Source organism: Zootoca vivipara, chromosome 6, assembly GCF_963506605.1.
Source record: "Zootoca vivipara chromosome 6, rZooViv1.1, whole genome shotgun sequence".
NCBI classification, from domain to species: domain Eukaryota; kingdom Metazoa; phylum Chordata; class Lepidosauria; order Squamata; family Lacertidae; genus Zootoca; species Zootoca vivipara.
In genome coordinates, this window is record NC_083281.1 from 75,589,571 (window position 1) to 75,610,889 (window position 21,319).

The following is a 21,319-nucleotide window of genomic DNA, read 5'->3' on the forward strand; positions in this document are numbered from 1 at the left end:
TCTGTTTCCGCTGGAATCCCCTGCAGCGGTCATAATCCTCCGTTTGTGACACAAGGAGCCTTTGCTGTGTGAGGGATTATGATGTCCCAGCGCTGGCATTCTTAATACTGATTGCCCTGGCAGAGCTGGGTCACGTAGGAGAAACGGCGCTGCCAGCCTCGGGGGTTCAAAACCATAGTTTAGGCTGTTTGTGCATGATGTCCTCATTTGACAGCAACAGCTCTGGTTTTTTAATGCTCGTCTCTGGAGAAATCTCTCTTTTGTCTTTTTGTATCCCTTGTTATGCATTTGTTAGTGTGAGTGTCAAAATAAGACAGGATATTAAATGCATCCTTAGAAAGTGCATTAAAATAAAAAATCGTAAGTGCAGAAGGGGAGATTTTAACTGGGGCTTAAAAAATAAATAAAATTAATAATAAATACATAGGGGTGCAATTTTCTTTGGGACCATAGTGCAGTGTTTCCCAACCAGTGTGCCTCCAGATGTTTTGGGACTACAACTCCCATCATTCCTGACCACTGGTCTTGCTAGCTAGGGATGATGGGAGTTGTAGTCCCAAAAGATCTGGAGGCACACTGGTTGGGAAACACTGCCATAGTGCATATGGAGGGGAGGTTTATGTCTTCCCTCCTTAGCTGGGATCCCAACAACCCAGCCACCCCTAGTCCCACTATTAGCCTTAAAATAAAAGTCTCCTTTCCTTCGTCTTGTGGGGAAAGAACATAGCAACTTAGGAAACTGCCTTTACACTGAGTGAGGCCTTTGGGAGAAATGTGCTCTAAAATGCTGGCCTATTTTTGTGTGTGCACACTTAAAATCAATAGCTGAAAATTGCTGTGGAAATGTGGAGAACTGAACAAGAACTGAACTGAAAAAACAAGAAACCGAAATAATATGAAATCGACATATTTCTCCATCTCTGTGCTGGAAGCAAGCCTTTGATAAGGTGGTGTTATGAGTACTGCCCTTAGGTGCACTAGAAACCGGGTGCCTGGTGTTTTTGACATCTAGTGGAGATATTTTTGTTTAGGAAGACTTTCCCTGAAGGACGGCCTAGTCATTTTATGGAATTAATTGTACAACTGTAGAGATGGTATTGTTTTTTAATTTACTGTGTTTGTAATCTTTTGTGGTCTAGGTTTTATTATACATTGCTCTGGTAACTTTTGGTTGTGAAGCAGTTTAGGAATCTGCAAATGAAAAGTTAAAAAATCCCCTTTAGACTCGTGCAAAATGCTCAGCCCTGTAAACGTACAGCTCGATCCCTTCGCAATCGTGGAAAACCGAGATTTGTACCCACACAGATCCGAGTCCAGATGGAGACGTGCTCTTCTAAATGATGGCTTTCTGGATTTAACAGAACATTCATAACTTGGGCGCTGTATTTTTGAGATTCCTGGCAATGTGCATTATTTGGATAGCTTTGATTTGTGCTTGTTGCTGCCTATTTTGACAACACCGAGGACGGCAACAGGTTGGCTCCACATGGCAGTTCTGGATAGTCAGTGATTTCCTAAGAAAACATGCCCCCCCCCCTCTTCATGATAGGAGGCCAATCTGGGTGAGTGGGGGATTTTTAGTTTATTTAAAGATGGTGGATTTAATCTGTTTTGATGGATGACTGGGAGTGGTGGCGGTGAAAATGGGAAGAGAACCCTTTTCTGTGCTTGAAAGTGCAAAGCTTTTCATTAACGTAACAGATTGTTTTATGGATGGCAGAATTATCAGACAACATTTTGAATGGGATTAGAAGAGCAAAACTCATCTAGAGCAAAAGAGGGGGAATGATGTCAACTTCTGACTTAGAGCCTCAAGACGCAGATGCCAGGAGTTGGCTGCTGGCAAGGTCAGCTCGCGGAATTGCTGGGAACTAACGGGGGCTAGCAAACGGTTATTTTTGGAGGGTGCAATTAATGCTAACGGAACATGAACAAATTACTCCAGAATTCTACTGGGAAGATCTGGCGCCAACCAGTCCTAGTGGAACAGATGGGGATGGCTGTTGCAAAATGTTCTGAGGCAGAGGAGTCGTGCAAGGTTGTGTGCTGTCCTGAAATAAACCCTTGTATATTGCGGAAAGAGAGAGTGCAGATGTGGCCAAGGGGGCTCTGGAGTAAACCGGAAAGGTTCTTGGTTATGGATACTAGTGTTATCAGCACATCTGTATGTAAAACATCCTGATGATTTCTCCCAGGAGATCAATTCCCCTGGTCTTTCTCTGGGCTTCCCCCAACTGCGAAGGCAAGGGTAATCAGTGACACAGTTCCACCTTTTATATGTGCTTTGTATGTCACGTGTCTTTTATCGTGGTACCCAGGCGGTCTCCCCTCCAAGCACTGACCAGGCTCAGGCCTGCATAGGAACACAGGAAGTTAATCCCTTCCACCTTTTGCAAAGTTTAGGAACATGGGAAGTTTCCTTATACCAAGTCACACTGTAGATTCATCTTGCTCAGGATTGCCTACAATGGTTGTGGCCAGTGCTTTTTTTCTGGGGGTATGCAGGGGTACGCATACCCCTCAACATTTTGTGAATCTTTGTACTTTTGTCCATTTACTGTATTTATTTTTCCTGATCTGAACTATAAAATGGTGACTTTCTGGAGTAAAAATGAGAGTGCTCCTAAATATGTTTTTTTAAAAAGAAAAAAAGCACTGGTTGTGGCTCTTCCGGGTTGTGGACAAAAGACTTTGCCAACTTTATGTAGAGATGCCTCTGAATGAAAAACTTTCCCTTTACAGGACTTACTAAAACTCTCAGCTGACTCCAGATCAGCGTTTGGCCAACATTCAAAGCTGCTCCTCTGTGAGCTTGGTGCTTGGTATCTCCTGTTTTTGCTAGCTGTGTTCCTGGTCATCTGCTGTCTGACTTTGTGCCTTTTCCCATGCTTGGCCAAAATACTCCTGCAAACCTTCCTCTAAGATGGGAGGCAGATTTGGAAGAGACCTCTCAGGGGTCATCTAGCTCAACCTCCCCACCAATGCATAAATAAATAAATAAATAAAATCTGTCAAATGATGATGTACAAAAGGACCAGGTCCACGATTCCAAAAGATGGGATTCCAGATTGAACAAAGGGTTGCATCCAACCTAGTCCTACTCAAAAGTAACGCACTGAAATTCATGGACCTAGGTTAGTCATGACTACCTCCATCAATGGGTCTACTTTGAGTAGGACCAACTGGATACAATCCATCTCTCTTCCCTCCCCCACAAAAAAACCCTGTTACGGGTGTCAGATCTTAAGAATTTATACATAATTTTGAGTTGAGTCTCCATACATTTCTCATAATCAAGATACAATGTACCATATATGAGTATCATCTGTACAAATAAGTCTATACATATATATATATACTGTCTATATATCTGTATAATAAGACACCAGGTGTTTTGTGCAATGTTGTAGCAGCATCTTCTATTTACAAGCTTGGACAAGGAACTGGCCAGAATCTTCCTCCTCCTCCTCTGTTGCTTTCCTTGGGCAAGCAGGATCGCTCCTACGCAGAGGCGCTGCAGTGCACTCGTTTCTTACAGGCTGCTACTGGCCCTGCAACCACCTGCTTTTCAGGGAATGGTTTCTTAGGGGCTGCTGCCTGCATAAGACAGAGAAGGGAAGATGTGTGTGCTTCTACATTTATACTTTAGCAAAAACGGCGAGTCAAATGCCTGTCAAAAGCCAGCTTTTTTTGGGGGGGGGGCAAGAGCAACCTAGTAGGATTGAACTCTCCACGAAGGGTGACTCGAAGGGTTTCAGTCCTGCTTTCTGCAAGCTCTCAGCGCACCAGTGAGTTCCCTGTGGATGTACTCAAACCAAGTAGGGTTAAACTCTCTGCCCATCATCTGATGAACTCAGGAATGGACGTGCCAGCAGGCTCCTTCCAGGGAACATGCTCACACCCCCAAACCAAGCAGGACCAAAATCCTTGCCTATCAGATGATGTGCGAGGAGCTCGATCTTGCTGCTGCATTCCTACCTGCCCCATATCACATATGACGCCAGTTGTGGGGCAAGTGGTGTGGTTTGGGGAAAATGGCCTGGTGGGCCAAGAACACGCAAAACAAAGTTGAGGGCTTTCTGAAAAAGCAAGCAGATTTCCACCAATGATACCCCTGCTCTTCAGGTCCTCCCCCTCCCCACTTATATTATCCAACTATCTTCATTTGTGGCTTGTCGGCTAAGAGGCACTCTTACTACACTGGCTGGGCAATTTCCTACCTTCCTATCCCTGAATTTCAGAGTGCAGGCGTAACACGACGAAATCTCACTCTTCTTCTCCTCTAACTGATTCTAGGGTGGAAATAGCAGGGAACAAATGGCAAATCTTTATTTGGCAAAGCAACAGAGCTAAGACACAATGCAGTCGTCGCTTTTCTCCGAGCTGTGTTGGTTGAATGCCCTGGAATAAGTCTCTGTGTTTTCAGTTAAACTGGCAGGGATGTAAGTAAGTGAAGAATTGCAGCCTAAAGCAATTAGGAATGTGCACTTGTGTATATAATTGTCACCTACTGTAACTCAGTTTGCAAGTCAAGCCCCAGCAACCTGCTGCCTTTAGTGAGAGACAGAGAGATGCCCTAACAATACTCCATCTCTAGCATCGGGGATGAGGACAGAACTCGATGGCATGTGACTATGGGTTTCTCCAAGATTTTCTCCTTCCTTGCTCCTAAGTGATGCCTTCAAGCCTGTTCATCCTACAGAAATGCAGAAAGAGAAAGGCTGCTTCTATACTAAGGTCTCCTCAATGCTGTGGCAGTGTTGCTTTTCAGCAGTCAAGCTAAACCTGGAACAAAAATGGCACTTAAGCTAGCGCCATTAGATCTGGAAATGTCTATCCTGGTGGACAGGATGCTTCTATCATGATCGCTCACAAGTAAGTTCCATTCTGCAAAGATTCCCTGCAACTTAAATTACTCACTTCCTGGTACTCGCGTTGTTACTTACTCAGTTCCCCCCAATTAGCAAGTTTGACAGCATGAAGAAAATAAGTTCCAGGGAACGGGAGCGCCTTAATTAAGCAGCAACTAGTGCTGAACAGGAAGCAATTACAGGGGGCGAAGCTGAAAGAGGGAAGTTTCTAATTAGAGGAACAGGAGTCCTGAAGGCCCTCAGCAGCACTTTCCCAGTCAACTGGCGCTGCAGTTGCATTTTAAAAGGAGGGTGGTCATCACAGATCAGGAGAGAAACACAGAATGCAACATATTGGTGATGGCGTTATATGAATTTTCTGCAAAAAGTGTGTGAAAGATGGGTAGTAATTGCAGCTGAAACAGCTAGTGTAGAAGGGGCAGATTGTAGCAGAGTGCTATACATGCAGAAGGTCCCAAGATCAATCCCTGACATTTTCAGGTAGGGCTAGGACAGAGCCCTGTCTGACACTATGGACAGCTGCTGCCAGCCATGGCAGACAATACAGAACTAGGTGCACCCATAATATGATTTGGCATACAATAGCTTCCTATATCCTACAGTGCGCTGCTGAATGGTAAGACAACCTGTTGCATAGTGGCCTTAGCTGGCATAGTCTTGCTTGGTGGGCAGGTGGTCTACAGACTGGGCAGGGGTCTAACACAAGGAAGAGCCCCTATTTGATTTGGCTCAAACAACCCCGATTCGCTATGTGGAAAAGACTTTCTTTGTCCTTTCTGCATCCTGCCTCCTACCCCCAATTGACTGCATCCTGTTCTCCTTTCGCTCCACGAATGAAGCTGAGCTGGATTCTCCCCCTGGGATGATGGTGACCCTTCAAGATTTGGCCCAAAAGGGGTGGCACCCCCCCCATTGCTCAGCCAGTTCTCCTCCCCAAGGGGTGAGCAAGATACAAACACAGCAGCAGCCTGGAAGATGCTGTCAAACAAAACCTGCCCAAGTGCAGAGGTTGCTAAACGGCCTTCACACCGGCTGTGTAGCTGTGCAGAGGTTTGCCAGTGGTGCTGTGGAACTCTGTTACCTACCTTATGCTGTCTGAGAGCCCTGTTCAGCTTCTTCTCCTGAGTCAGCTGCAATTTAGTCCTCTCCAGAGCTTCTTTCAGCAAAGCCTTCTCTTCAGCTTCTCGGTAGATCTTGTCACCCAATTTGGCCAGCTCAGACTGGCAGGCTTGCAGAGTGTGCTTGTTTGTCCTGTGCGATGAGACAGACAGGGTAGCTGGAAGTTGGTGCGTTGCAAACCACATTTTAAAATGGGAAACATCACCCTGAAGCTGACAATAAGTGAAATCTGCAAGTCATTAGAAGTTACTACTCAACAATAACTTAGTAACCAGTGCTTGGAATTCCCAAAAGCACTCCTGCTTTGGTCACCTACAGGCACTCTTTACTTGCCTACAGTCAATGTTCAGGCATGGGGCTATATTTAACTGCACTGAGGACACCGCTGAGTGGATGGTAAAGAAACACCCAGAAAAAATGAACACATGCCACCACCCCTCATAATAAATGGAATGAGCTTCAATCATGACAAATTTATCCTTATCTATTTCATTTTGTTTCTGAATTCCTTTCCATGAAATAGTTCATAATTAACAGAAACATGATTAAATCATTAATAAAAAATGAATAAAAACATATATAAAAATAATTTCAAATCCAATACAGACACAGACTGAGTTAATTAAGAGTATTTCCTTAATTAAAGGGCTGGTGCCATGCCATTTTTATTGCAATCATCTCTATTTTTTAAATAGATATTTCATATACTGTATATATATATATATATATATAGAGAGAGAGAGAGAGAGAGAGAGAGAGAGAGAGTTTTAATTCTATTAATGCTTAGTTGTTTTTGAATGACTGGTCTCCCTCTCCCCAATGTTTTTAGCTGTTCTTATTTTATCTGTAAGCTGACTTGAGTCCATCGAGGAAAAAGGCGGGACATAAAGCAATACAAAAGGCTCTTTGAAAAAGGTGGCCAAAAGACAGCTTGTGCGCGCGTCACCTTTGTACCTGGACTGCCCAACATCCCTTTCGTACTCTTTCAGCAGCGACTCTTTCCTCTCGAGGCGATCCTTGAGCTTCCTGATTTTGTCGAAGAGCAGCCCAAGGTCCTTCTGCCGTCGCACCCCGAGCTTCTCCCTCTCATCATAAGGAAGATGTTTCACCGTCTGCATCCCCGTCAGCTCTTTGACGTTGACCAGGTTGGCGAGATCCTGGATGAGGCTGAGGTACTGGAGGGAAAGAGCAGGGAGCAAACTATTGGTGAGAATGGCAAGCTTTCCCCAAGCTGGAAAAAGAACCCCCACTCTGAAATCAAGTGGAGGTTTTCATTTTGCGTTACCACTGAAGCTGCAGAGCTAAGCGAGCAACCCACTCGTGTTCCTGATTCACCCCCCTGTAATCCATAGGAGGGCTATGATCATATGTAGCCATGTAAACCAGCGGCAGGGTACCTTTTTCAGACTGAGGGCCATATTCCCTCATGGGTAACCTTCTGGGGGCCACATGTCAGTGATGGGTAGGGCCAGAGGCAGAACTGGGTGCAGCCACAGGTATGACTCTTACCCTTGTTATGTCAGAGGTTTCTACACACAGCCGACCCTACATACATTTCCCTGTATAGTCCACCCAGGCAAACACACTTGAGCCAGAGGAGGGAAGCGGAGGTGGCCGGCAAGAGTTCAGGTAAGAGAAGCCTGGAGGGGCACATTTGCCCCCCCCCCCCAAGTATGACGTTTCTCAGCCCTGATGCAAACGAAGGTCAGTGTCAGCTTCTGGCATCTTTAGGAAGTTGCTGAAGCCAATCTGCCCTGGAAGGGCATGCCCATCTGTACCCAAGCCATGGGCACATCTGGTGGTAGAGGATGGATCTGGGCATTGCGAGAGATATTTTTAACTTTTGGGTTGCTCACAGCCACGTCCGGCAGATTGCAATGCAGCTGCCTGCTGGCAGTCTTGCCACCATTGCAGGGTAAGCCTGCTAAAGGCAGGGGATGGGGTGGGTACGTGAGGGCACTTGCTGATGGGCAGGCTCAAACCTGACACCATCGCTGATGTAAGCGCCCACCCACCCCAAAGTACTTTAACATATTCTTCATTTTCATACCATGTTCTCACTGAGGTCTAAAGCGTCGGCCATTTCCAGCTTCGCAGTCCTCTCTATGGTCAAGTTGGGATCTGTTCTGGAAACACTGCTTTGAAGCTGGGAGAGTAAAGAAAATAGAATCATAGCATTGTAGCGCTGTGGAAGAGACTCCAACCGCCTGCAATGCAGGAATCACACCTAAAGAATCCATAACAGATGATCGATCCACCCTCTGTTTGAAAACCTCCAAGGAAGGAGAGTCCACCACCTTCTGAGGGAGCCCCTTCCACTGTCAAACAGTTCTTACTGTCAGTTCTTCCCAATGTAAAATAATGTATTCTGAAATATTCAGAATAGATTAGAGGTGGGAGCTACGGCCAAAAAGACGTTGACAAATATTCTTCCTTCCTTCCTTTCATGACACGTTTTCTAAAGAAAGCATCACCAGGATACCGTGCATTGTTCAGTTTACCTGATTAGCATCCGCTGCTGTCAACAGGGTTGTCACCTGCTCCTTCTCTGTTCTTTCATCTCCCTTCTCAGCTGGGCCTTTTTTAAGCACTCTAAGTGGCTCTCCAATTCTCTCTTCAAAACCTGAGAAAGAGAAGTCGTCGTACTGTGCCACTTCCTGTTTTACTTTAAACTCACATTAAACAAGTTTTGCACAGGAAGAAAGATTCCAGGGACAGAGGATGAAGACTATGGGGTGGAGTGCTTGGGACTAGGGCAGGACAGGCCCAGGTTCAAATCTCTGCTCAGCTGCGAAGCTCACTTGGTGATCTGGACTAGACACTTTCTATCTCACATGAAACTCAAAATTCAACTGGAGAAGTGGTGAGCAGGTGTTTAATCCTTTACACACACACACACACACACACACACACACACACACACACACACACTGACAATTCATTAAATTGCTCTCTATTAATTCACAGAACGGGCCAAGGAGTCTGAGGGCCACGTGCCAGTGGTGGGTGGAGCCAGAGGCTGAAGGGGGTGGAGCAACAAATGTGAATTTTTTACCTCTGAAGTTCTGCAGACCTTTGCACTGTTCTCTCTGTTCTCCACCCGGGCAAGCAAGGAGCATTATCAGACTTCAAAGACTCAGTCCCACCAGGCAAAAATACTGGTGAGGGGCATAGCTTGGGGAGAAGGGGTGTGGCTGGGGAGCACCCCAAGGGCCAGATAGAGGCTTGGGGGCCACATTTGGCTCCTGGGTCTGAGGATCCCCACCTCTGCTATAGAAGTTTCTGACACAAGGATGTGGTGATGTCTATTCTGGGCCCATGCAAGAGCCCACAGAGCAAGGCAGGTGTTGCAACGCTATGAAGGACTCCTCGTGAGCAACTTTTTTTTTATGAGGGAGGGAGGTGCAACGTAGCCCTTTTGAGCATTTGTACCTGAATTTAAAGGCATGTAGTAGCTCTGCTAAAAAGCTACTTGTGACCATGTGTGTGTTTTACGCTAGACCTGTGCAGGTGCTTGCAGAAGAGAAGCCTTATAGCAACGCTTGATTTCTTACTGCTGTTTCTCAGGTACCCAAATTCATCCCACAACTTGCAAAAGCTAACTGCGCAAATCACTGCCTGCAAGCATTCCGTTAAATGTAGCACTCACCTAATGGGTGACCCTTTTCTAGCATTCTGACTCTTTGCCGCAGCTCAGCCAGGGCACCTTTCTGGCGACTGATGATTTCCTCATGTCTGGAGCCTTTGCATCTTGCTCCCAGATCAGCCAGGCTCACGGATGATACCTGAAGGAAACAGGCTCAGGTTAATAATTCTCTTCTGAGGCAACAAGGTGATAAGGGCCCCCTCTGGGCAATTTGCTTCCATGTGGATTCCTCTATGCAGAAAATACAAAAGGCGCTATATGAAAAGGGGAAGAAGGTTATCCTCAAAGAGTTCCACTTTTAAAAAATGGGGAAGTAGCTCTCTTGCAACAAAATGCCTTGGCAATGTTCCAGCTCACAATACAGGGAACAGAGACTGACAGCAACCTCAGGGCACCATCTTGATTTTACAACATCAGCTAAGCTTGGTTCCTGTTTTTCTCTTATCTCTGCAATTCCCCCCTCCCTCCACTCTGCATGCACACACATTTTTTTTCTCCCTTAAACAAATCCTTTGCTCTCCTATTAGATCTTCTGAGAGCCCATTTGTTTTTTATCAAAAAATTTTTTTGAAAAAATTCCGAATTTTTTAACAAAGCAGAGGAATATTATCAATTTTATAGGTATGTAGTTTTTTAAGTGTTCAGAATTTGAGTATACAGATGGAAATAGTTTATAAGATGTTTTGTATACAGAAATTATAGTAATGAAATAATTAAATTAATATATATATATTTCTCTGTCCTTTTAAAAAAATCAGAGTAAGAAACCCCAAAGTCCACCTTAATCCCCCAATGAAAAGAAACTATTCTTGTCCAAATTGCTTAGCAGACGCAGCTAATTAGTTGCTGCTACATATGGACCGGAAAAGACTTTGAAAATTCGCTCGTGGCTTTCCTTAGGGTGGATAAAACAGTTATTTGCAGAGGACCTAGGACTGTAAGACCACCCTGCTTTGTGTGCACTTGTGCAAGTATTTGTGACATAAAATGGGAATGCCTGAGCACGTCCCTTTTTACTTTCTCCCACAAGCTGCCTTTCCAACTCTAATGAGCAATTACAATCACACTTAGCAGTTAACAAGACTTCACATTTTGCAAAGCGCTATAAAAACATTTGCCATTTACCTATCACAACATGCCTGGGTGATAGGTACTTAATGAGAATCAAGTTACATGGGACAGGAGATAAATGTTAGCAAAGTTGTGTGCTGTTGCTTGAGCTGCTGGGGGGTTGCCTCCTCTTGGGGAACAATCCTGGACAGGACAACAGGCTTCTGGGTCCTGCTCCATCTACCCAAGATGAAGAAGTTCTTTGCCCAGTTCAGCTGGGCTTCACAGCAGCTGTACTGTAGCCCTGGTGCTGCAGCATCAATGGCAGTTACTTGTACTAACAGCACAGACAGGGCTGGTTCCTATCACTGGAGCAGAAGGGCAAGCTGACCTGCCTACTGTGCAAAGGCTCTGTGTTTCGAGTCTTCACCAGATGGGAAGACAGCAGGCTGCACAAATGCAAAGAGCCACATGAATTCTGGAGAGTGGTTAAGCTACGACATGACCAATCTGCTCCCCTGAGCAGGTATCAGTTTACAGGTAAGAGCTGGCACAGCCTGGTGTTAACAGTGCAAATGGTAGCCCCCCGGTTCAAATCTCAATTCTTGCTAAGTGGCTGTACGCAAGCCACTAGCATTCAGTTTCAACAGTTCCGTCTGCAAAATGGGGATAAGATGGCTCAGCTTGCAGGATCATCATAGGGAATGCAGGAAGCTGCTGCAGGTAGAGTCAGATCATGGGTGCAGGTAGTACTGTCTGCACCAGCGGAGGAGAACCTCCAGTCCGTGGGTCTAATTAGGCCCCCAATTTGGCCAAGACGTGCCCATTTGCTCTGCACCTTACACCATATATAATGCAGGGAAAAGAGAGAGTTGGTCTACACTGACTGGCAACAACACTAAAAGACTTCAGATAGAAGCATTTTCTAGCCCAACTTTGAGGTGCCAGGGACCGCACATGCAGCCTGTGGCATTCCAAACAGGCTGCCTCCCTTCCTTGAATATTAATGAGAATATTAATGAGGTTATGTGAATGCTCATCGTTATGATCATCGCTTGGTGAGATAAGCAGGGTCTCACTTAGTCAGACTCTGGGTGCGCTGTCATTTTTCTAGGTTACAATGGATCGTTAACAGGCACAAAATGACATTTTGGCAATGCTGACTCATTCAACAGCTTTAGAGCAATTTAACATAAAGGGCATCTTCAGTCATTTTGTTTGCTTCCAACAGGCACAATTCTTTTGGAGCAAGGTGTCATGGGCTGGTTGGACGCAGAGGAATTATGAGAGGAACCAGCTGGGAAACCCCAAGGGAAAAAGACTCCCGAGCCTGGGGATTGGTGGTGGCACGATGATGAGTGGTTCAGAGGGAGAAAATTGGGAAGAGGTGTTGCAAGCTGAAGAGATAACAGGGATAACAGTGAGCCTAGAATAGACTGAAGAGATAACAGAGATAACAGTGAGCCTAGAAAGTTTGTGGCAGAGAAAAGTCCAGAATCAGAGGCAGAAGCTGAAGCAGGAAAATGGAAGGAGGGAGGCCAAGAGGCAGAGGTGAGTCATGCTGGAGAAGAGCCATGGGGGTCTCCCCCTTCTGCTATGGCAAGCTCCCCTCTCCCCGGGTCTCCCAGAACCAGAAGGGGCATGAAAAGGGTGGAGGGGTCTGTGTCTGCATGCAAGCACAGTCTCTGGTTCCCTGGAAAAGCCCTGGAGAGGAGGGGACTGATTTTCATAGAGGAAGACCACAGAGAATGAGCTGCTGTGCTCATTAGGCCTGATACTCAACCATGTCTGTGGCGATCATGTGTTTGCTAATAAAGAGTTTACTCCAACTTTGAACTGTGTGATTACTGACCGGCGTGCTGTTGTGACACAAGGGTGGGGAACCTCAGCCCCAGGGGCCAAGTCATGCCACCCTCTTCCCAAGCCACATCCCTCCCCTCTGACAAGTAGCCCCTGAAAACCTGCCCACAAATGAATTCACCTTTGGGCCAAAAAGAGTCCTCCACCTTTGTCTTGCAGGTACAGAGATGAGCAGCTGGAACCAATCAGCCATGTGGCTGTTTCAAGACAAGATTCCTGACCAAGTTCAATCCCCGGCATCCCAAATTTGGGCTAGAAAAGACCCCTATCTCAAACTTTTGAGCACTGGTGAGTGTAGACCAGCTCTGCCTTATAGCTGCCCGGCACCTGACATTAAATATATAGTGTCAGGGTAGAATAGATGGCCATTAGCCCTGTGGGTTGGAGGTTCTCCACTGCTGATGCAGACAATACTACTTGGACTCATAATCTGACCCTGCATACAGAACTCCCTGTGTTCTTTACAATGACCCTGCAAGCTGAGCCATCTTATTACCCCCATTTTACAGCTCACCACTGTCAATCTGGTTGACAGGGATTTGGAAGCCCAAGTCTTCTGCTTCGATGTTCCCAGCGCACTGCTCCGAAGGCAAATACCACGTGCAAGAGGTCACCACCAGTAATGCCAGAGTGCTCTGCAGTGTTCCCTGTTTTGAGTGCCACTTGCCTTCTTGCTTGTGGGGACTTCGTCCGGGGAGGAGGACCTCGTCTGCACGCTCTTGTGCTGTGCAATTTTCTTGGGCTCACCTGCCTTTTCCTTCATCTCTGTCGCCACCTCCTGCAGCTTCCCTCTGATGTTCCTGTAATCCAAAAAGGAAGAGGAGGAAGGGGGGAAGGAGGAGGAGAAGTTGTTGCTAAAGGAGAATGATGGGTGATGGAGACCAAAGGGTACACCAAAGGCTGATGTTAGCAAGCATCTACTGAACAACAGAGATTAGGAGGAAGCAGCAGAGTCAACCTACTGGCTGAACAAGCCCAACAACATCTACTGGGTCTGGGACCAGCTTTCTATAGGCTTTTCCAATCCTTCTGACTCCACTTTTTTAAATTGAGATATCATGGGGCTACAACTGATACCTTCCATCTGTACTCCCAGAGCTACCACCATCACCAGGAAAGAGTTTTAAAAACACATGGTTCTGGTGCAGCTGTATTTAGTGCAGCCCATCCAAGGGAGACTCCCCGCCCCGCCCCCCGCCCCTGCACTCACAGCAATGGCCCCACACTAGAGATCAGTCTGTCATAGACCTTTAAAGCCCTATGCGGCTTAGGACCCTCGTACCTACAGGACCGCCTCTCCTGGTATGCCCCGCGGAGGACCTTAAGGTCCACAAACAACAATATTCTGGAAATCCCGAGCCATAAAGTGGCTAGATTGGCCTCAACCAGGGCCAGGGCCTTTTCAGTATTGGCCCCAACTTGGTGGAACGCTTTCTCACAGGAGACCAGGGCCCTGCGGGATTTGTCATCTTTCCGCAGGGCCTGCAAGACAGAGCTGTTCCGCCTGGCCTTTGGGTTGGATTCAGTCTGACCCCTGTGTTTTCCTCTCTCATGGTTTGGATTTATGGACTACTTAAAATGAGACTGCTTTTTAAATTTTAATATTGTATTTTAATCTGTATTTTAATTAATTGTTTCTTTTCTTTTATATCTTATTGTAATTTTATTGGTGTTAACCGCCCTGAGCCCGGTTTTGACTGGGGAGGACAGGGTATAAATAATAATAATAATAATAATAATAATAATAATAATAATAATAATAATAATTATGCTAAGAGTAATCAGGCTGGGATTGAGGAGACATGGGTTCAAATACTCTGCCACAAAACTTGCTGGGCGGCCCTGGGCTAGTCACTATCTCTCAGCCGAACCAACCTCATAGGGTTGTTGTGAGGGCAAGTCTGGGAGGGAAACATGAACGTTGCCTTGAGCTCCTTGGATGAAAAGTGTGATACAAACAACCCCCCTACCTTAATTCTTCGCTTTGTGCTTTGAAGTCTGCATCTTTCTGGTCCACAAGCTTGGACATCTCAAAGAGTTTCTCTCGAAGCTGGTTGAGTTTGTGGGCTTGGCTGAGGACAAGACGCCGTTTCTGCTCTAGCTCCATCTTCTGTTTTTCACTGAGTTCTCCTGCACAAAGACAGTTCGGAGTGGATTTGGGCTATCTTAGCTGCAGATCCTATAGATTTACATGCTGGCTGGGGCTGATAGAAGTTGGAGGCCCAACATCTGGAGGGCCAGAGGTTTGCCATTCCTGATGCAGACACACACACCCAGGAACAGGAAAGACAGGGATGATGAACTATGACCAAACTTTCAGTAACTTGGCCTGATACACCTAAGAGGGCTTCACTTCCTAGCTCTGACTCAGAAGAGGGGGGATTGCATTGAGGGCTCCCACAATACTTTTAATTTTCTCTTTCCTCTGGTACATGCGACTGTTTACCTTCTCTCTGCTTTTTTGTGCTAGCTTTGTGCAATGTTACACCTGCAGCAATTTTAACACTAACCATGGTTAGTTTCAAACTGGGGTTTACAACTGGGGATGCACACATTCTAGTGTGAACTGGATTAACATTGGTGTAGATGAAACACCAACAAAAAGGAAGAAAAAGGAAGCTCTGTGCATGATAAGGGAGGAGGAAGGGTTGTGTGAGCTGATAGGTGCTCCCATTTTCTTCTAACCAAACTTTGGATATTAGAAACTTGGTCTCCATAGGGGCATTTGTTCAATGAAGAAAGATCTTCTTTAAAAGAATCTTTGTGTCGCATTAGCACAGCAAAGGATCCTAGAGCCATTTACAGTGTTGGCTCTACCACAGAGGTGGGCAAGCTGTGGCTCTCCAGATGTTGGTGAACTCCAACTCCCATCAGGCCAAAGCTGCATGGCCAAAGCTCAAGGACTGATGGGAGTTGGAGTCCAACAGTTTCCAGAGAGTCACAGGTTGCTCACCCCAACTCTATAAATATGGAACTCCCTCTTCTCAAACACTTTCCAAACTGTAGGCACCTATGCACGCTTGTCAACAAAGTAAAAGCAAAGCATAATTAAACAGCAACAGGGCCATCATGCACCATAAAAACTGGCACACATTTTATATATGTATTTGCTGCAGCCCAGACAAAGGAAGACACTTTCCCAGCAGTCCCTTTCTTTGTATGAGCAAGCAAAAATTCAGTCTCTGATTGAACTGACCCTCTGTCTTTTCTATTAAAGTATTCCAGTTTTTCAGTTCTTAGCAGTGAAATCCTATGTCTGGCTGAATTCTGAAGGCCTTGCTCCCACAGAAGTATGGACAGAGCATTCCTGGTGCCATCCAGGTGTTTTAGACTATAACTCCCATCAGCTCCGGCCAGCTGGGAGTTGTAGCTGGAAAACATCTAATAGGCTCCAGGCTGCAGATAGGTGATTTAAGGTTTTATAGAGGGAAGGTGGTCAAAACATATTAAGTTACGTGATGCCATTTCACAAACCAATCACATCAGACACCCTGGCTCTGGCTTCTGAGAGTTCCTTCTTTAACTCTGAAATGACAGCCTGGTTGGACCCGATTTCATGCTTTGCAGCTGCTAATCCTTCCCTGAAGTTTGTGAAACAAAAATGAAGAAGCAAAAAATTCAGTTTGAATAACGCAGCTTGAGATGTTCATTCTTTATTTGATTATTTTAAAAACCTTTTAAGTCTATCATGAGAAAGATTATGAAAAAAAATCCCTCGTTTTGATGGAAGTCAATACGTATTTGGGGGGTACAAATGCAGTTGGCTTTCATCAAAGTGGCTCATTAGCATACTGTCAAGTTATGCCACCAGAATGGGAGACTGATTAGACAAGCCTCAAAATACTATAATGCACTTTGGAAATATGACTCATTACCCCTATTTAGAATTCTCACAAACATATATTGCTATTTCCAAGACTTCCTTTTCTCACAGCTTTTGAGTAATTATGCTATAGAAAGCAGCAATAGGAAGCAGACAGGAAATTTAGTGACTTACTTCAGGAAAACATTGGACGCTTCCGGGCAAGGAACCTCTGGTGGAGGAGCTGGCAACAACTTGCAAGATTCCCTCTGCATGTCTGAGGAAAAAGAAAGACACCCAAAAATATAAAAATATTGTGAGAAATGTAAGGTTTCACATCTGGATTATTATCCTGATGACTTCTCAAGAAGAGAATGGCAAACAGCAGAGTAATAAAACCATACCATTAAAAACAAAATAAAAAACTATTTAAAACATTTTAAAAAGGAAATTGAAAGCATTAAGAGAACATTTAAATTGGTCTGGAGACCAACAAAAGGCTTTTGATCAGTAAACTATTGAGATTGATTAGCTGTCCCTAAAATGGTAGATACTCTCAGGATCGTTTTTCGGACTACAACTCCCATCATCCCCGTGTTTGCAGGGGGTAAAGAGAGTCATAGTCCAAAACATCTGGAGGTCACTAGCTTAGAAAAGGCTGATTTAAATCAACATTTAATTGTTTACTCAGTTAGAGTAACTGATTAAAACATTTTGATTTAAGAAAAGAAGTCACCCCTTGAGTTAATCAATCAGTAGGTTATTTAAGAAAACTTCAGTATAGTTTGTTGGCATGAACTAGCCCCAAGTATGACAGGATATGCCAAGGGCACCAGACAAGAGCATTCTCTGTTTTCTCTGCTGACCTTCTATTTGCTTCTGAAGCTTTGCCTTTTCTTCGTTTTCCACCTTCAGCTTCTGGACAGCTTCCACAAATTTGTTTTCCAAGTCCACTATTGTCTTTGAGTGTTGCTTGATCTGTTCTTTATATTCTGTTATCTCCTCCTGATGTTTACGCTTCTGCATCTCATTCTCATTCTCAATGCTCTTCATGCGTTTCTCCCAGACGCTTAGCTTCTCTTCTGCCACTGTCTAAAAACAAACAAACCCCCAAACAGAACTCATTCATTTTGCTCAGCACGTGGGTGACTTTTTCAGATAAAGCCATTGCCAAGGGGGCTAGGAGAAAAATCAAACCAGCAAACCTTCATGTTTACCGGTAGTGTTCAATTTACATCTTGTCCTTCATCAGTTTCATTGTTCCCAGGGCGTGTTACTCTTAACAAATTTGGGGGCAGTTGGGAGGAGGAGATTAAGATTCACTTGAATTAGAAAACTTTCTTAATACAGCATTTAAATCAGTAACTGGTTTATCTCAGAGACGTGCTTTGAGATGTGGGAGGTGGATAAGCCCAGACCTTAATCTCCAACCCTCCAAAATGGCCTTTCACAAATCTCCCATTCCAGCAGCTGCTGTCTTTCACCTCCAAGTTGAAAACGTGGGAGCAGCTGTCATTCCTCAAAGGGCCAAATCTGGGGCTAGGAGTTTCTAGCTGCTGAACCCTCAAGCAGAATTGCTTGCAGTCTTCTGTCACCAGTTACCTTTCTCCCCTTAGCCTCTTCTAGGCTCTCCAGAGCCTTCCTTATCTTGGCATTTAGAGCTTCTTCTGATTTTGTTTTAAGTTCAATTACCTGTAATGAACATATTATCAAGAAGTGAGAAGACAGAACCCAGGCTTCAGAGAATGGAGTGTGGTTTGTCTTAGCTAAAAGTCTGGCAGACCAGAGTTTAACTTGTCAATAGCTGTGCTGCAGGAAATCAGACACCAGGAAGAGTCTGGATTAGAGAACTTCAGATGAGAATGGCAGGGTGGGGAAGGAGAACATGCTTCAAAGCTTACTAACTGGTGTTTTGCATTTATATCCCGCCTTTTACTCAATGTAGCATATCTAGTTCTCCACTGCAGCCTCACAAAGAGCCCTGGAAGGCAGGAAAGGTTGAGAGACAGTGACTCGTCCATCGTCACCCAAGTGAGCTTTATGGCCAAGTAGGGACTAGAATCTGGGCTGCCAGCATCCTAGACAAGAGCCCAGTTTGCCTCCCTCCTCCTCCTCCTCCTCCTCCTCCTCCTCCTCCTCCTCACCACCACCACCTCCTCCTCCTCCTCTGTGATCTGACTCCCTTTGAGATGTACTGTCTCAGACATCCGGATTACTTGTGCTTGCCCTGCAAATGAGGATCAGAAGCCACATCCAAACCATAATGCTCATTCTAGTGGAGAGGGGAACACAGACCATACTTGGCTTTGACTCAACATAGTGGAATGGTCAGAGTGTCAGGCTATGGCTGTGTAGACCTAGGTATGGAACTCCCGCTCAGCCATTTGGTAACCTTGAGGAACCCATGCCTTCTCAACCCAGTCTAGTTCCAAGGTTTTTTTGTTTGTTTGCCTGTTTGTTTGTTAGTTTTTGAGAGGGCAAAATGTGGAGGCAAAGGGAGGCAAGAACCATGTACTCTGCCTTTAGCTCCTTAGAAGAACGGTGGGATATAAAAGCAGAAAAGGACCTATGGTTAGTAAGTAACTTAATGTAGGAAGAAGTACTTCCTTTGAACACTCAAAATGCACAATATAAATATTTATCTCTTTAGCTGTTTGCTAGAGGAGATTGTGGGATGGCAATGAGGAGGCAGGCCCACAGATTTCTACATACCTCAGTCGATCGTTTCATCTGAACTTCCAAATCTTGGACCTTTTTCTTTTCTTCATCAATGGCCTCCTTTAATTTTGCTTCCTCCAGGGCAGCCAGCCCTTCCAGAACCTGGAAAGTAATTTAATTCTTCTTGTTAACATGGTTAAAGCAAACGAAGGAAATTTGCTAGGCAGAAATGGCTTGGTGACAGATGAGCAAATGTTAAGATAACATTCTGGTGGGAGAGGCCCTTAAAAATAATTAGTTGCATTGGGCATGGCACTGGGGGAGGGGGGAGTTGCAAAATACCAACCCTATGAGCTACTGAGATGTAGGTTCACAGCATGATTGGATGGAGGATCAGAATTCTTAAGATACCAGTTCCAAAGGGGGTAGACTTAGGTAATTGCATTTTTGTATTGTTGTTGTTACTATTACTGTTATTGTCATTCATTCAAATAATTAGCTGCTTGCCACATAAGGAGTCTCAAAGAAACTTACAGAAATTTTAAGAGCCTAAAGCATATCATGAAATTAAAAATGAACAATACATTTTGACAAAACCATACAACACCCCATAAAACAGATCCAATAAAAAGAGCAATAAAAGCATATAATGAAATAAACAGCAAAATCATCACCATCTATTATACACTTGGGAGAAGATATACATTTTTTTACCTGCCACCAAAAGAATGTGAATGGCGGCACCTGGTGGACCTCATATGTCAATAAAGTATGGTTAAGGATAAGGAATGGAAATGAACCAGAATGCTAAACCATAGAGGTGGTTTTGCAAACCATGGTTTCTGTTCACCATGGTTATGTGTTATATCTGTGCTGAGCAGATATTCTTTGAAAGAATATGGTTGTCCCAAAGGGGGCAGTGCTTTTGTTGAAACACATTGCTCAATAGGAGCTCTTTGTGATGCCGCAACAACTGACCTGCCTTGCTCTGTGGGCTCCTCCCTGATAGCAGATCAAGGAAGCTTGTTCCACCTTCATCAGTTCTTACTATGTAGGCCTAGTATGTCCCCATTGCCACTTCCATTTAGCAAGGTGGGTTCAAACACTTTTTAAAACACCCCTAAGCTTCTACCTTTCTGTGTACCTTCTCATTCTCCAAAAGTTCTTGCTCTCTGTCTTGAAATTGCTTCTCGAGTTTTTCTTTCAGTTCGTTTAGCTTCTCCTGCAGGAGGGAATCCTGAGACATCTCTGCCATCTTCAGCTGGTTCTATAGCAAAACATTCAGACTGTCAGGCCTGCTTTGGGCTACTGGCCTCAGCCAGAGAAGCTCACCTCAGGGAAAACACCTTTTACCTGCAGCGTCTGGAGTTTGGCCGTGGTTTCATGGTGTTTGCCCAGCAGCATCTTCATGTAGGAAGCCATTCCTGACAAAAACAGACAAGCATGATAACAAAAGGGAGTGACCAGGTTTCATCTCCTCTGTTTCCTGGAAAATTCCTTTCTTTAGCCAGGTTTTCTTAAATGGAGCTCAGTCTGCTGCAGCAGTGAAAAACGTTTTGTACTAGGGCAGGACTAGGGATCCTGCAGCCCTCCAGAAGTTGACGGACTCAAACTCCCATCAGCCTCAGTCAGTATGGCTGATGGGTGTTGTAGTCCAACAATGTCTGGAGGAACACAGGTTCCTGGACTTGGGAGACCCAAATTCAATTCCTCTCTCAGCCATGAAGACTGCTGGGTTCCTTTGAGCCAGTCACTCGCCCTCATTCTAAACTACCTCACAGGTTTGTTGTGAGAATGAAATGGGGTGTGTGGGATCATGAACACTGACCTGTGCTCAATGGAGGAAGTTCAGGATTGAAAGGGGTGTGTGCTCGCACATGTATGTGTGTATGTACATAATGCCATTGCCTTCTACCTGGACAACTAATTCTTCTCTTTCTTGGATTACATGTTCCATTTTCAGGATCAAAAAACACATGGTTGGAAATCCCAGTGTCTTTTTATTTTGCAAAAAGCAGCTATAGCAAGTTCTGTTTACTTGTTTAGGAATCTATAAACTGCAGTTCTGCAAAAAATGGCACACAAAGCAGTGTATAATATTAAAAACTGAAAGTAAAATTATGATGGTCATGCTTACTAACTTATCAACCATTATAAACAGTTGGCAGGTGGTGGGGTGGATCATGGTTACAATGCGGGTGCTGGATTTTTGTTATGATGAGGAGGGAAGAGGGTATTTTGGCTGGGGCAGTGAACCTAGGGCAACGCTGCACTCTCACTTAGGGTCCTACAGTATGATTAATGTGCACAGAA

The 21,319-nt window shown here is 44.9% G+C and overlaps 1 protein-coding gene across 10 annotated transcripts in view; it reads right to left on the bottom strand.

Annotated features, from left to right (window-relative positions):
• Positions 1–612: 612 nt before the first annotated feature.
• The window catches only part of FHAD1 (forkhead associated phosphopeptide binding domain 1), a 36,515-nt gene continuing 15,808 nt past the window's right edge, over positions 613–21,319 (bottom strand). For 4 of the 10 annotated variants that reach the window (XM_060276144.1, XM_060276148.1, XM_060276147.1 and 1 more), the window contains 15 exons: positions 20,360–20,430; positions 20,139–20,273; positions 19,061–19,168; positions 17,951–18,040; positions 17,215–17,440; positions 16,544–16,625; positions 16,021–16,127; positions 14,517–14,676; positions 13,214–13,346; positions 9,640–9,775; positions 8,492–8,613; positions 8,041–8,136; positions 6,945–7,165; positions 5,957–6,122; positions 3,613–4,292 (listed from right to left, as the gene is read on the bottom strand). In XM_060276144.1, coding sequence (XP_060132127.1) covers positions 4,143–4,292; positions 5,957–6,122; positions 6,945–7,165; positions 8,041–8,136; positions 8,492–8,613; positions 9,640–9,775; positions 13,214–13,346; positions 14,517–14,676; positions 16,021–16,127; positions 16,544–16,625; positions 17,215–17,440; positions 17,951–18,040; positions 19,061–19,168; positions 20,139–20,273; positions 20,360–20,430 — 2,003 coding nt within the window. In that variant the 3' untranslated portion in view covers positions 3,613–4,142. The other 6 variants (XR_009557808.1, XR_009557806.1, XR_009557807.1 and 3 more) reach the window with 6 other exon arrangements.